At 42.8% G+C, this 16,605-nt stretch overlaps 1 protein-coding gene across 1 annotated transcript; it reads left to right on the top strand.

The window, feature by feature from the left end:
* Nucleotides 1–1,044: 1,044 nt before the first annotated feature.
* pcmtd1 (protein-L-isoaspartate (D-aspartate) O-methyltransferase domain containing 1) lies at nucleotides 1,045–16,151 on the top strand. The gene is made up of 6 exons (XM_056420961.1): nucleotides 1,045–1,291; nucleotides 6,329–6,799; nucleotides 7,208–7,310; nucleotides 8,395–8,566; nucleotides 12,774–12,897; nucleotides 13,694–16,151. Exons 2-6 carry the CDS (start codon nucleotides 6,493–6,495, stop codon nucleotides 14,110–14,112), a joined length of 1,125 nt encoding a protein of 374 aa, XP_056276936.1. The 5' UTR covers nucleotides 1,045–1,291; nucleotides 6,329–6,492; the 3' UTR covers nucleotides 14,113–16,151.
* Nucleotides 16,152–16,605: the final 454 nt, after the last annotated feature.

Raw genomic sequence — 16,605 nt, 5'->3', positions numbered from 1 at the left:
AAAAAACAAAAATGTCATGCATTCTGGATTCATTACAAATCAACTGAAATATTGCAAGCCTTTTATTCTTTTAATATTGCTGATTATGGCTTACAGCTTAAGAAAACTCTAAAATCCTATCTCATAAAATTTTAATATTTCCTCAGACCAAGTAAAAAAGATTTATAACAGCTGAGTGTTTGTCAAGGCTCAGGAAACCCTTGCAGGTGTTTGAGTTAATTAGACAATTCAAGTGATTTGTTTAATACCCTACTAGTATACTTTTTCATGATATTCTAATATTTAGAGATAGGATATTTGAGTTTTCTTAAGCTGTAAGCCATAATCAGCAATAAATCAGAATAAAAGGCTTGCAATATTTCAGTTGATTTGTAATGAATCCAGAATGCATGACATTTTTGTTTTTTTAATTGCATTACAGAAAATAAAGAACTTCATCACAATATTCTAATTTTCTGAGACAGTCCTGTATATATATATATACACATACATATATATATAATATATAACATATAATTTAAATCAGTCCAATAGAGATAACTTAAAATACCTGAAAGGAGAACATTTTTTAAATAAACTTCCCATGAGTTCTTCTCTGTAATGGATGTAATTTCCTTTGTTGTGCAGTAGACAATAATAATAATACTAATAACAAATCAATTTATTCTAATTAATAATTGGCCACACTTTACTCTAGAACCCTGATATGAACATATCAATATAAATATCTTGATATGTTCATATGTCTAAATATATATACATGTATATAGATAGATAGACAAAAGTAATAGACGGACAGACATATAAACACACACATATATATATATATATACATATATAAATACATATATATAGATGGATAGACAAAAGTAATAGCCCGACAGACATATAAATAGAGAGAGAGAGAGAGAGAGAGAAAGAGAGAGAGAGATAGACACAACTAATATACATAAAGACCGGTATATAGATCATAGTGATACAAAGACAGCCAGACAAACATGAGCAACAGTGCCTCCCTCTATCGACAACATTTAAACCACGTGACCTGTGTTTACATCTTCTCAGCTGTGTCTCTCTGCTCCCACTTCGACACAACGGCTCGCGCGCACCAACTTACTTCAGCCCCTCTCTTCTTCTCGCACGGACCAGCTAACTAAACTAAACTAGTTACAGCAGTTTGGCCTCTCAGAAACGGGGGAAAGGGGAGGCCGCGTGAAGGTCTGCGAGGCGACTATCCGTCGCGTTGCACGGAGCACCGAGTTCCGAGAGGAGCGAGTTAACGCGACACACCGTGAGTACCCCTCACCCCGGTAATGCGTTAAGCTAACGGCCGTTGGTCCGGCTGGAAGCGGGACCAACGGCCGTTAGCTTCATAAAACTGTCGTGTTGTTGGCGTGCGCGCGCGTGTGTGTGCGTGTTTGAGTGTGTGCGTGTGTGTGTTTGCTAGCTGGCAGGATAAAGAGGCGAGCTTACCTAACCTGCTTTGTTTAGTTGATGGCGCACTCGGGCCCGCGACGGCTAACGTTAGCCCGGGTCCGAGGGACACGACGACGCCTGGCACTCTTTTACTTAATAAGCCCGTTGGTCTCGCGCGCGGCGGGGGGACACGAGCGGATTGGTCGGCTGTTTGTTTGTTTGTATCGTTTTTAATTTTGAGACTTTTTCTCTCGACAACCGTTAGAGCGGAGGAAGCTCCGAGGAATTGTTTGTTTTGGTGGGGATTTTATTTATTTATTTGTTTCCTCCCACGGCAGTTACTAAAAACACGCGGGGACATTGTGCCTCTTTAAAAAAATATATATTATTAATTAAGTTCTAATAAGAAACTGGTTTGTCTAGTCGCTCCTTAAAGATGTGAGGCTAATCGCTCTGCAGAGAGCAAACTGCGTTGATGGTCGACAAGCGTGAACAAAAGCACAACAAAACCCCGTGTGTCGGGTCTGTCAGCTCGTGCAGCGCATTGCTTCTGGTTTCTCTCCCACGTGCGTGGGGTTTTATGTAGGATTTATTATTTTAAACAGACGCGTTTAATAATGTTTTTTTTAAAGCATTTTCTTTCGTGAGAGGGAAAAACTGTGTTGTTGTTGTGTTTTTGCTCCATCGTCACACGCAGTGCGAAGAAAGTATCCCGGCAGCTGATTGGCTGACAGGCCGCCGTCTGTGTGGCAACTGCAGCACGTGACCTGGAGGAGAGCGCCGATTGGTCGCATCAGGTGTCAATCGTGGGAATGTCTGAACATCTGTAGATATAAATACATCTGTGTGATGTGAACAACGTCCCTGATTTAAATACACAGAGTTGTTTCTGATTGAAACGTTTGTTCATCGATATTATAAATAATGCACCATTACCACAGTACATAAACAGCACCATACTGATTATGATTGGTATTGATTCATAATCCTATTATTTATCTTGCTTGGTCTTTAAACTGTATGAAAAAGATCTATCAAGGCCAATTAAAATGTACTAAATTCCAAAAAGGTGTTTACATATTGTTCTTTCAACTGTACAAAACCTAAAGGTATTAAATTAACTGTCAAATCGCACCATCTTTAAAATGTGCCAATGGATTCCTGACAGACCACTTAAAATGTATTGCAAGTGTCTCTTGTTAACTTATAATTTATTCAACCCTCCTAAAAGACGAAATGTATGACTTTTACACGTTGACTTTCATCACCTACTGATTGTATTGTCTCAACACTAGATGGCACTCGTCTAGGGACTTACACTCACACTGCCACCTCTGAAGTATACATCAAAAGCCTTAAAAATTATATTTATATATATATATTCACTAAAGTTAGGTTTATATTTTGTATTTTTTTTAAACTACGTTATTTTTACTGCAAGAAAAACACATGCATCTTCATTAACTGGATGTATTCTACATCATGTCTGTAACTTTAGTCCCAGTTTCCACTCGTTTTTTTATTCTTATTTACTCGCTGTACATCTTGCAGATGAGATCTTGTTACAGGTTGACGTAGGGGCCACAAATTGAGGGAAAGACACGTCTGCTTGACGTGTTCATGACGTTCATCTCAGAGCTATATGACCTCTCTCTGTGAATATATGCAAAGTCAATATGAGTATAAATCCAGAGGATCCAGAGGGGGAATGAAAGTGAAACGGCTGGAGTTCCGGTTAATAATGTTTCACACCCGCCTGCATGCAGCCGGCACGCTCCCCCGGGCACAACAGACGCCTCCGCCGCCACGTCCCGAGGCTGTTTGTGGCTAATTAACTCCGAGCGCAGCGGTCAGAAGTTGCATCGATAAAGACGGAGGCGAATGCGCCTCGCAGTCGGACCGATCGCACCGTGACATCTCCACCGCGAGCCCGGGGCTGGAGAGCACCGCATCTTCTTGTGTTATTTTTAGGTTTTCATGACAGTTTCTTATATCACAGTCTGAGGATGGCACCAAAGGAAAGGGGGGGGGGGGGGGGATCATTGTGGAGATATGACTTTGGGACATATTGTGCAGTCGTGGAAATGAAAGTCTTCATAAAAGATGACGAACAGCCTGACAGGGGAGGAAGACGTACTGCTGTAATGGCTGCTAAAATGTCCGTCTTTATGTGGCGCATTAAAAAGAACTTCCTGTCTCTCAGATCAATGGCCGATTGTCATGGGGGAGTAAAAATGAAATAAAATTAAAAAGATATTAAAAGAAAATCTTGTGACCGTCTGCCCTTCTAGAATATGTAATCGGACATTACGTGTCAAACGTTTCCCCCGGGCGGGCTCACCCTAAAAAGAGGGGTCAGCAGGTCGTTAACATTAAAACGATTTACCCCTGAGGACCCCTCGCATATTCTCGATGCATCACCATATTTAGATTATGAGGTATATTATGTAAAAATGGACATTTCAGTGCCAAGAAGAAAAAAATGTCATGATTTTATAGGTTTTTTTTTACGAAATGAAAGTATCTGACCTGCTGGAGGAGTATACTCTGTGTGTCTTCACACGAGCTGTAATACATATTAGCTTTCACAAAAGCAAATGTGTATTACAGGAGTGTTGTTGTGAATCACAATACAGTGCAGGTGTTGTGCCTCTCGGAGAGGAACGCAACACGCTCCTTTGCACAGAGGAATACTCCGACTTCAATCGCGTATTCAATCCGGGTCCCCTTTCTGTGAGCAAACAAATAAGCACTTCTTTGACATTTGCATTTGTAAAGCACATTTGTTCACAGGCTGTATTAATAATACGTTTGACATTGCACCGAAAAATTGTCTGTGAATTTGTGTTTTCCATAGAGATACGTATACCTCATTGAAATGCACCGTCTCAATTCTTTTGATCCAGTTTCTCCTTGTAATAATTTGGAAATCGATCATACAAAAGTGTGTGTGTGTGTGTGTGTGTGTGTGTGTGTGTGTGTGTGTGTGTGTGTGTGTGTGTGTGTGTGTGTGTGTGTGTGTGTGTGTGTGTGTGTGTGTGTGTGTGTGTGTGTGTGTGTGTGTGTGTGTGTGTGTGTGTGTGTGTGTGTGTGTGTGTGTGTGTGTGTGTGTGTGTGTGTGTGTGTGTGTGTGTGTGTGTGTGTGTGTGTGACCTCGGTGTTTCATTACGTAGATCTCACGTTGCCGGAGGATCCGTGACACGTTTCCTGCGTAGGGTTTAGTCGTGACCTGGCATGGCGTCGGCACACTTTTCCATACACACCAGGGTTCAACCTGGGACACCCAGGTGTGTGTGAGAGAGAGAGTGTGAGCACTGCTCTCCTTTCCTTTTTCTATTCTGGACAGGACGAGCTTCACTATAGCAACAAATGTTATCGCGCGGCAGCTGCTGCTGCTTTTTGATTCGTCTTGAAAGGAGTGGGTGACGACTCCTGTTTCAAGACTCTAGATCATCATCACCATCATCATCACCATCATCATCATCAGTAGGACTGCGCAGCAGGGCTCAAAAAGCATTTGGCTGGTAGGATACCTCCCCAGACCCATTTTCCTCATCAAATGCAGGCTTCTCACAAGGACTATGCATTACAGGGGGGGGGGGGGGGGTAGATACACATATTGCTGTGTGATTGGTGACGAGCGAATCAATGATTGTTCTTGACTACGAGAAAGAGACGATGGAAAATGACCGTAGGCCTCCCACGACAAAGTCACCTCCGAGTGTCCTCCTCACAGCTGAGTCAGACGTGGAGATGCTGAGGAGGCAGGGAGGGATTTCAAGGCTCGTCTTCTCTCGGCTGCATCTCTAGCTCCACCCTTTCACTCTTAAGTCATCAAAGCGTCTTTAAAATGTTTAAAAAGGCAGCTTGTGGTGGTAGTTTCCTCCCTTTTTTTATTTCTACGATGTTGTACTTGGCTCAGGACTCTCGCGATGGAAGTAAATCAGTTTTCAGTGAAGCGGGGAACTCTTTTAAACTAATGGCTTCAGGTAAAAAATACAAAAACATTCTCTACAGCAGTGGACCACATTCGCATCATGGCCGCCCTCTTAAAGGGCCGGAAACACTTTATAAACTCCTCGGACATATTGTTAAATAACTCTCTTTGCATCTGATTATTGTTTATTTGAGTGTAGATATATTGTACATAATAAAATGTCTCTAATATTACAACATAAATCCATTTTATTTGAAACCTTCAAAATAAAAGCACGGGAAATGTTTCTTCAATTTCTTTAAGAAAAGGGAATCACGTGTCTTTCAAGCCGTCAGGGGCCAAATAAAATGATGCGGCGGGCCGGATTTGGTCCGCGGGCCTTGTGTTTCACACCCGTGCTCTCCAGTATACGGCACATCACACTGCACTTGCAGGATATAGCATGACAGGCGTTGTGTAATGTATTTGTAGGAAAATCCCGAGTGTAACAAATGATATTAATGTTCCATAAAGGCAGCAACATGTCTGTTATGAAGAGGCCTTTACACATCGAAAGAGAGAACAAGTCGTGAAAGGGAAGTGTGTGTTTCGGAGGTTAATCTCTGGAGGTAATGATGTGCATAATAGTAATCTGAAGGCTCCCCATGTAAAGCCACAAATCATATAATCCAATTAAAATGCCTTAATGTTGTGCTGCTGGATTGTTTTTCCAACATCAACTTTTGGTGGATGTGTTCTTTGTAGTTAATATTCAAACAGACACAGCTTCTAATATTTCAAAGCGTCTTTTTAAAGTGAATTAATTTGGAAAACCACTGATGTATAATAATTCCGTCGTTACTCTCTTTCTGTGGCTGATTTTTTTTTTCATCCGAAAGAAGAACACGCTCGTGGGAGAAGACGAACACGTCTTGTATGATCTCGTATTCCCTCGCGGGCGCGTTGCCATAACGTGTTTGTGTAATATTTTCTCAGGTCACTTGCCGCCTGGACGATGACCGCGGTCTGAGCCGACGCTCCAGGAGTTCCCAGCGGTCGGCGTTCAGGTCAGACGCTCCCCCCCCCCCCCCCCCCCATGCCACTCTGAGGAGGGGTACGAGTTCGGGCTCCTTGTGTTTCTCATCTCTTTCCCCGCCACCATGGGCGGAGCCGTGAGCGCCGGGGAGGACAACGACGACCTCATCGATAACCTGAAGGAGGCCCAGTATATTCGCACGGAGAAAGTGGAGCAGGCCTTTCGGGCCATCGACCGCGGCGACTACTACCTGGACGGCTACCGGGACAGTGCCTACAAAGACCTGGCGTGGAAGCACGGCAACATCCACCTGTCGGCCCCGTGCATATACTCGGAGGTGATGGAGGCCCTCAAGCTGCAGCCCGGGCTTTCCTTCCTCAACCTGGGCAGTGGGACCGGCTACCTGAGCACAATGGTCGGCCTTATCGTAGGTAAGCAACGTGGGCCCAGCTGTGCTTTTTATGCTTTTTCATTTGTGCTCAAACATCAAATCTAGGTCAAACAAATGTACTGCAAAAGTACACCGTGTGCCTGACAATCAGTGATAGCAGCACTGCAATTTTCATTTTTAGTTATTCTAAAAAAAGAACTTATTTTTATTTTAAAGATCCAAGGCCAAGGGAACATTTACTAATTGCTCGTTTAAAATTTAAAAAAATCATTTTATTATCACTTCAGACAAAGACAATCTGATTAATGCAGATTCAAGTAATGTGTCCGTCATTAATTATGAGAAGTTCACGGTTTCAGTGCGACATGAAGTCACGATGAGTGATTTTGTGTTTCCGTTTGTTTTTTAAAGAACATCGTGTTCCTTGCCGTCTTCTTTTTCCTCCAAGGGCCGTTTGGTGTGAACCATGGGGTTGAGCTCCATAAGGACGTGGTGGAATATGCCCGAGAGAAGCTGGATGATTTCATAAAGAACAGTGACAGCTTTGATAAGTAAGTTCTTGCTTCTTAAAAAATCGAAATTTCATTTGGGGAAAATCCGCCAATTAGAAGAGAAGATAAAACATTTTAGTGAATCCAATGTGGAAGTGACTTAAACGTGCATTCTCGTTAATGGCCATCAGGAGGCGACTCTCCCCTGGTTGCAAAAATATGTCTGATTGTATAAAAGTCTATGAGAACATCACTTCTCACTTTTTATACATAACCTCAGTAAACATTGTAGACATGAGTTTATGGTCTTATCTTTGGTTTCAAGTCTGCTTCAACACAGCGTGGTGTTCATGTTGGATACAACGGGGGTGTACTTTAGGGGCGTGGCCACCTTGTGATTGACAGGTTGCTGCCACTGTGTCTGGATGTTCTCCGTGTTTTTGTCTCTTGACTCTTTTAGTTCGTGGAAGTACATTTGAACATTTTGGTTGCCTTAGAATCTCGTGTTCAGTGTTTCGTTGTATTTAGCTCCGCCCCTTCGGGTCATTGATGGCGTCGGGGAAAAATCAAGTTTGCAACAAAAAAAGGCGTACCATAAAACTATAAGACGGCAATCCACGAACAAAGATTAGATTAGATATTCCTTTATTAGTCTCACAGTGGGGACATTTCAGGATCACAGCAGCGGGTGCACATTAGAGCATTAATAAAATAATAAAATAAAACACAATAAAAATAACTACTAAATATTTATACAATTATTATTACTATTTATACGATTTATATTATTATATTCTTATATGCTGCCAGCAGCTGGTTAGCCTAGCTTAGCATAAAGTGTGGAAACAAGAGGAAGCAGTTGGCTGTTTCCCAGCACTTCTAAAGCTCACTGGTATGTTTACATATTTAGTTTGTTTATTCCTTCTAAAAACAAACACATATTAGACCCGCTTTAGATTAGATTATTATCTCATCCCTTTTCACAAACGCAGTGTGCGTTGAAACCACAGGCGCTAGTTTGAAAATGAAATACACTTAAATCTCTCTTCCTCTATTCATGGAATCTGCATGATTCTGTAAACGGTTTTTTTTTCCCTCTGTTGTTTTATGCATTTTATTCACAATGTCATCATCTCTTCCACAGGTTTGAGTTCTGTGAACCCGTCTTCGTGGTGGGGAATTGCCTCGAAATCTCTCCAGACAGCCACCAGTACGATCGCATCTACTGCGGCGCCGGAGTGCAGAAAGACCACGAAAATTACATGAAAGTACTGCTCAAAATTGGAGGCATTCTGGTGATGCCTATAGAAGATCAGGTAAGCGCCGCAAGCCTCCCGAACGACTCCGAGGCAACATGTACTTATCGCGATTCAAAAGCAGGCTAACACACCAGGGGAAACGGGTAGAATGGCTTTGACCTCCGAGACGGGCTTTTGCAACTTTCACATGAATTATTGAGCCATAACTGCCCCTGGATGTGAGCAGCCGTGGCAGGAGCACACGGAGGGCAGTATAAATACATGTTTTATTCAAAAGAAGAAAAGAAAGTGGATGTTTGAGTGTGGGGCGTTCAAAAATATTTTTGATAAGTTGGTGGAGGATATGGTTGGACTTTTTTTTTTTTTTTGTAAGGAGGGTAAAGATCACGATAAGATTAGATGTGACCCGAGATTTAATATTGTTATTTAATGCTTGAGCGTACCGAGGCCGTGGTAGACGGCTCGAAGAAGAATGAAAAACAGCCTAATGAATCACGATGTGGGGGGGGGGGGGGAGCACGACATCTGCAAATCATTTTCAAAACATCTCTTTTTTTTCACCCGAGCTGCCACTCTTCCATCTCCCCCCCAAAAAAACCACTCTCTAGAGTTGACAGTTCTGAATCATGAGACGAACCGAGCCTTGTGAAAACGCTGTCGCGCCGCATGATGTATTGTCTTCAACGACGTGGCGGGGTACTAATGGGAGCTACAAGCCATTGTTTTGTTTTCCCCCACTCAGCTTGTGCGTTATAGTCAAATATAATGGATCGCATTATCTAGAGGTCATCGCAAACATACTCCACGTAATTGTTTATGACGGTCGGCGCTCTCAAAAGCGTATCCCGATGCATACGCTCAGGAACTACACTTAGCCCGGGGTCGCTTAGGACTCTTAATCTTTCACAATCTGAATTACCTTTGTTGGCCAACTGTGTGGAAACACTCATTTGCATCGCTCTGCATGCATACACAAATGGACACAATGGTTCAAATCAAGGGCAATAAAACGGTATGAATAAGCTGAAGAGTAGACGGAAGGAATGGGAAAATATAGGTGTCCATATAAATATGTATGAAAATGACCAATCCTAATAAAACAAAAAATTAAATAAAACTCCGATACACAAGTCAATTGTTCTGTAAGTTAGTGTCAATAAGCTAGTATCAATAAGTTAGTGTCAATGACCTTCCCTTCCCTGCTTGGCTTCTCTCGTCATGTCTTGTCTGTCTCTATACTGGAGAGACTCTCTACGCATCGCTCTTCGAACTAAAAACCATGGACGTAATCAACTGGTCCTTAAACGCAATTGACACCATCTTCTCGACGAGAAGCTCGGGTTCGGGGGAACCTGCCTGTCCTGCTGGGACGAATGTTGCTGGATACACGATGGACGCAGCGTGGGCGTGGCGGGTCTTGTGCCTAGCACCACTCTCCGTGGAGGACGTGAAGACATCTACCTATTCGGAACTATGATTACAGGATTTCTGCTGTTTGGATTTGGCGCTGCCCTGGCTTATCGGAAAATTAAGGAAACGGTGACAGCTGTAAAAGCCCCTAAGGCTGCCCGACATGATTGAGCGTTGGGTAGAGTTGTTGGCACTCAGACTGTGGCATTAAACCGCCAGAATGATAACATCGTGGAGAAGCTGACGGCTCTGCAAATGAAAGTGGATCGATTTGAAATCCTATTGGCAAACGGGAGGAAGATGGAGGAATAGTGGTTGCGCAAAATTGAAATGCAGCTACTGGAAGACCAAACAATCCCAATCTTATCTGCTTTGGCTCCCTTACCAGGACGGGCCTTGGCCAAGGCCGTTACTGGAACAACAACTCCCCCGAAGATCACTGAAACGAGAATCTCTCTCATTCCCTTCCCCCTATCCACAGACACCTGTGGTTGTTTTCTCCCCAGGACCCTTCAAGGCTATCTCCATGGCAACGACCATCTTGCGGACTGAGAACTTTGTCTGTTGTGGCCTGGGGGAGGCGACATAACAGGCCACGCTCACACGAACTTAACATACACTGAAATGCATTCACTACCCCCCTCCCCCATCCCACGCCTTCGTCTGCTTCGTCCCCCCAGTGTGACAGGACGGGGCCTGTGATCGGCGCTGTAATGGCTGAAGGACCGGGCTGGCTGCTTGTCGGTGCTGGTCACCTCCTGCCCCCAATGGCTGGGCTTAGATCACCCAGTCTTTGGCTTACCTCCCCTCCCCCCTTCCTACTCGTTGCAATTTATGTTTAAGATGTATGTGCTTATGTGCTAAGGTGTTTTTTTCCTGCTCCCACACTGTACCCCTAGGGGCATAGTCGGGGGGTTGTTTTTTTCTCGCCTCTCTTCCCTCATGTTATGCTGTAATCTTCCATCCCCTTTCTTTTCAATTTCGTTGCTTCTGTACCTGTACTCTATGCAATGACAATAAAACCCATATCATCATCATCATATCATAAGTTAATAAGTTAGTGTCAATAAGCTAGTGTCAATAAGTTAGTATCAATAAGTTAGTGTTAATACGTTGGTGTCAATAAGTTAGGATCAATAAGTTAGTGTTAATACGTTGGTGTCAATAAGCTAGTATCAATAAGTTAATGTCAATAAGTTAGGGTCAATAAGTTAGGATCAATAAGTTAGTATCAATAAGTTAGGATCAATAAGTTAGTATCAATAAGTTAGTGTCAATAAGTTAGGATCAATAAGTTAGTGTCAATAAGTTAGGATCAATAAGTTAGTATCAATAAGTTAGTGTCAATAAGTTTGTATCAATATGTTAGTATCAATAAGTTAGTGTCAATAAGTTAGTATCAATAAGTTAGGATCAATAAGTTAGTATCAATAAGTTAGTGTTTGTAAGTTAGGATCAATAAGTTAGGATCATCATTTCTCAATTCTATACAGCCGATATCTCCAAACGAGAAACAACTAATCTTGCTTGATAATTGTCTCTTTAGATAAAATGGGGCGGCCTGTCCCTTTAATGTTGCTGACTTAGTTCTGGTGTTTTGATTGGAGGAACACGACTCGTGACCTCAGAGCGCTGCGGTCTGACAGCGAGCCCATTGTGTGGAACGAAGCGCGTGAAAACAATTTGCTGTGAATGAATGAACCGGACTGTTGCCTTCAGGGTCTGCTGGTATGAACAGACCCGTCGCGTGCGCCTCTGAAACCATGAGACCTCCCAGTAAGATACACGCTCGTCTTCATCGCCATGCGTGACGAGTCCAGAGCCTCACGGGGTTTAATAGTGTTGATAAGTGTCGAGACCGGGGACTCTAATAATGACTTGTTATGAACTACCGAGGGCTCGTAACTTCTCGGAGCAGCAGACATGTCGACGGGCGGCGTGACGACGAAGCACAATGTATACTTTCGTTTCGTTTATTTTTCAAGCTAAAATTGTGCGTCAAAGAATGCATCAATTTAATTGAGAACGTAAATTAGTAGATTAATTGATTTTATAAAAAAATTAGCAGCGTTTTTTAAAATACTGTTTTATACCATAATAGCTGCTCCTTTTTAATAAATCTGTTGTTTTTTCCCCCCAACTGTGGGCCGTGTTGCATATTATATATTTATTTATATTATATATATATAATATTAATATAAATATATATTATTTATTTAATTTATTTCTATAATATATATATATTATATATATTCATATTTATATTTGTGTTGCATATTATGACATGGTTGTAACGCATCTATTCACTCATTTAGAATCTTTTTAAAGATTTCAAACATTACTAAATAAAGGCAGTAGTCCAAATTATTTTGTGTAATACTTTTTATATCAATTGTTTTTCCGACAAATTAAAGACACATATCTCAGAATTTTAGTATTGAGATCATCGCCTTATGAAGAACAACTTCACTATCGTGTTGAGGCTCACATTCTTTCGTTCTTTACGCCTTTTATTGTTAATTTGTTCTCACAGAACAAGCGTCTGTTAATTTTTCACGCACCTATTTCTTAAATTAGCATGTGTGCAAATAATAAAAAATGGAAAAAGTTCCCTTTAGTGATGAACACGTGCAGTTTGGATGTACGATCTTTTTCGATGTGTGAATGTTTTTAATTCGCAAACGCTGCGTCCGCAGAGATGACGTCGTCCCCGGGAGGATCAAAAACACGCACAGTCAGCGAAAAGTGATTTTTAAGAAAAACTGCTTTTTGTGTTTGTTTGTGTGTGTGTGTGCCCCAATATTTCATATTTTACAAAGTGTTGATTTTTCTGGTTTTGCCTCTTGTTCTGAAGCTGACCCAGATCACCAGGACCGGCCAGTGCACATGGGACAGCAAGAACATCTTGGCCGTGTCCTTCGCCCCGCTGGCCCAGCCGAGCGTGGCCGACGGAGAGAATCCCGACGCCGTCCAGCTGCGTGAGTCCTCCAGCGCCACAGGAGACAAAAAAGTGTTTTTTATTTTTATGATGCTGAACTGGTCTTGAAGTGTAGAAAGCAATATTTCAAAGTCAGGCGGTGCATTCAAAGAGACGTGGCGAGACGAGTCCGACAGCAATACTTATTCTGCCCTCCAGTAGCTCTCTCTCTCTCTCTCTCTCTCAATAGGCTTTATTGGCATGAATGTTGCGACAACAATATTGCCAAAGCATCAAGACACAAAATATATACAATTCATATGGATAATGATACAATAACACATTATTAATAATAATCTCAATCTCTGTCTGTCTCTCTCTTTCTCTCTGTCTCTCTCTCTCTGTCTCTCTCTGTCTTTCTCTCTGACTCTCTTTCTGTCTCTCTCTCTCTGACTCTCTCTCTTTCTCTCTGACTCTCTTTCTCTGTCTCTCTCTCTGACTCTCTCTCTCTGTCTCTCTCTCTGACTCTCTCTCTGTCTTTCTCTCTGACTGTCTCTCTCTCTGACTCTCTCTCTCTCTCTGTCTCTCTCTCTCTGACTCTCTCTCTGTCTTTCTCTCTGACTATCTCTCTCTCTCTGTCTCTCTCACCTTGTCTCTCTCTCTGACTCTCTCTCTCTTTCTCTCTCTATCTTTCCCTGTCTCTCTCTATCTCTCTGTCTTTCTCTCTCTCTCTGACCCTCTGTCTTTCACTCTCTCTCTGTTGTCTACACTGGCCTCGTTGAAAGACCGGTGCAGTTGTGTGGCCTGTTGTTGTTGTTGTTGTTGTTGAAGGACTGTCCTCTCCGCTGTGTCCTCAGCCCAGTTGGCCGTCCGCGGCCTTCAGGATCTCTCTCGCGTCTACATCCGCCGCACTCTGAGGAACCTGACCGCCGCCATCGCCGGCGGCGCCGTCGTCGTCGTCGTCGATGACGGCGGCCAGGCGAAGGGCGCCGTGCAACGGCTCCCCCAGAAGCGCAAGCGCAGGCGTTGCCGCCGGCGACGCATCAACACCTACGTCTTCGTGGGCAATCAGCTGATCCCCCAGATGGTGGAGAGCGAGGAGGAGGAGCAGCAGCTCTCCGAGAAGGAGGAGCACGTGGAGGTGGAGGAGGCGGAGGACAGAGACATCGGCGACATCGAGGTCCTCAAGCAGGTGAACGTGTTGCGGGAGCAGATCACGACGCTGCCGCTGCCCGAGTCCCTGAAGGCCTACCTGCTGTATTACAGGGAGAAATGACGGGTTACGTCATCTCCTCTTCGCCCGTTTCAGTACAAATGTAGCATCGTGTCCATTGAATCGTCATGGAGACGGCATCGACGGCGGGCGATAACGTGACGATCGTCACCATCTGTATGAATTTGTATATCCATCCCCCCCCCCCAAAAATCTAAACATCTGTAAAAAACTGAGACTACGTGGACAGTTTCAGAACCACACGTTGAGATGCTGATTTCATCACAATGTCAGGATTTCTGCAGGAATGTGCAGATTTATAAATTGTATTTGGAAAAAAGGAAAATAGTTCTTATTATATTTGTCAGTGTGATCATCGCTCAGATGGAGACTTTTTTTTTATAGAAGCATTAACTCACCGTCGAGGTCCGGTGGCTTAACGGATCACCCGAAAACAGAAGCAAAGGACCCTGAACGTCTCACAAGGCCGCATCCTCCGCCCCCTTTTTTTGTTTTTATTTCCCGCATAATCATAAATTGGGGGCGCTTGTGTCGGCGCTCCTTCAGATTTTGCGTTCCGGTCGACGTGTTTTTGTACCTTCCCGTTACGAGAGATCAGCGAGAGACTTTATGGATTCATGATTTTTTTTCTTCAGGGCATCTTTGTGATGTAACTTTTTCTACTCTGCATATGAAAGCCGACATCCTACTTGACATGAGGATTCCTCGCTGGCTCCGCCCCTTTCCACGGTTTCCCCCCCGTCGTTGCAGAGTTTAATTAATCATATCGGAGATAAAACTGAGTTACGGTGGTGGTTCACTTTCATTTGGCGAGATGGTCGTCAAGAATACATGAATTTACTGTAAATGAGTCGGGCGTTCACTTCCTGTCTGATGATTGGTCACTGGAGGTGATTTCCCAAGTGATCACGACTGGAAATGATTTGATAAAGGAAAAGAAAGGGGAGACAAAAAAAACAGATTTAACGAATATGAATCCAATTTTTATTTTTTTTATTTCGTCCAACAGCCATACAAATCGGAATCGCCGAGGATTTTTTAAGCCTTTTGTATCCTCGAGCGTGGAAGCACCTTCGAGAGAAAAGTCGCTCGTCTTGCGGACGCCGCTTGTCGTGATGTCACATCCTGTTCAATCGGAGGACAACGTGCGCCACCTCACACGAGGACTTCTGTGAGTTTTACGGCACAGTAAATTTACCCAAAACGACGGTATATTCCTACAAAAACATTCCACGTTGGAAAGAAGAAGAAGAAGAAAAGATGAACCGCACTGATCGATGTCACTACTCTTCTTTTTCATCTTCTTCTGTCACAGACTTTGTTCATCTCACTGAATGCATCCTTTTGGTGTTCCAAAAGCCGAGTTGAATGCTGTTGATATTAATTCTATTCAATATAAAAGTGATATTATAATGTATATGTATTGTTATCATAGGGATCTGCACACAGTTTGATTTGGTAAGTCGTAGCGCCCTTTGCTGTTTACTGGATCTTGACACTGAACTCCACTGCTGTCTGTTGAATAAGATGTATTCGTGCTTATGGTATTCATTTTGTTCTGGTGTCATGACAAATATTTTGTTTGGAAAACGGGAGTGATTATTCTATTAGTAGTGTGTGGAGGGGTAATTCATTTCTGCTTTTTTTTTTTTTTTATACAAAAAGTTTTGCAGGTTAAGCAATAATGGAATCATTTCTCATTTCTCATCTTAACATGGCCGATAACTCCACCGTCCCATTTGATCCTCATGACCATTGACTTGGCACGCAACGGTTTAAATACCAATTTTCTTAAACATACTTCGAATCAGAGAGCAAGTTTTTGAAAGCGGGGAGGGGGCGTGACCTCGACTCTCAGGTCACGCCTTGCACCAAAGTAAAATGGGACCGCCGGGAATGTGGACGAGATATGACTGCAACAATTTTTTTTAAACACGCCATAACCAATTCTGTCCCTTTTTATAAGAAGTTAATTTGGTCCGAGCACAAAACGTCGTCAGGTTCATTTAAAAAAAACTAATTGTTTTCGTTTCTTCGTAAATGTTTTGGCACAACAAAAAATAATAAAAAGGTCACGATCACGTCACGCCTCTTGTCGTCATTGCGACCGCTTCTTTGCGATGTCTCGTTTTGTTGTTTACATGGACGTTGTTGTTCTCCACGGTCGTTGAACCTGAATCCTTGTAAAGCTTTTGAAAAGTTTTTTTTTATTATTCTGCTCTACTTTTAATTGCTAAACAGAGAAAAAGGTTTCCATCTCGCCTCACACACACGTTTCTGACATTTATAGATTTCCTGCTGCAGACACGTAGACAGGCCGTTATCTGCACAACGAGGCCGCGGCCTTAGAGGGTGAGTGTGATGCACTTCATGTTTTACACGACTTCCTTAAACTGCAGGAAACAAGACGTAAAGCACAAGAAATAAAAACTATGCTTGGACCTCGCTGGACAGACTGAAAGTCATTAAATTCGCCAGTAAGAAGATTTAATAGATTTAGTGACACGCACTGGCATTGCAATGTCAAATAAAATA

Source organism: Pseudoliparis swirei, chromosome 8, assembly GCF_029220125.1.
Source record: "Pseudoliparis swirei isolate HS2019 ecotype Mariana Trench chromosome 8, NWPU_hadal_v1, whole genome shotgun sequence".
Lineage (NCBI taxonomy): Eukaryota > Metazoa > Chordata > Actinopteri > Perciformes > Liparidae > Pseudoliparis > Pseudoliparis swirei.
This window is presented reverse-complemented; position numbering and strand designations above follow the sequence as displayed.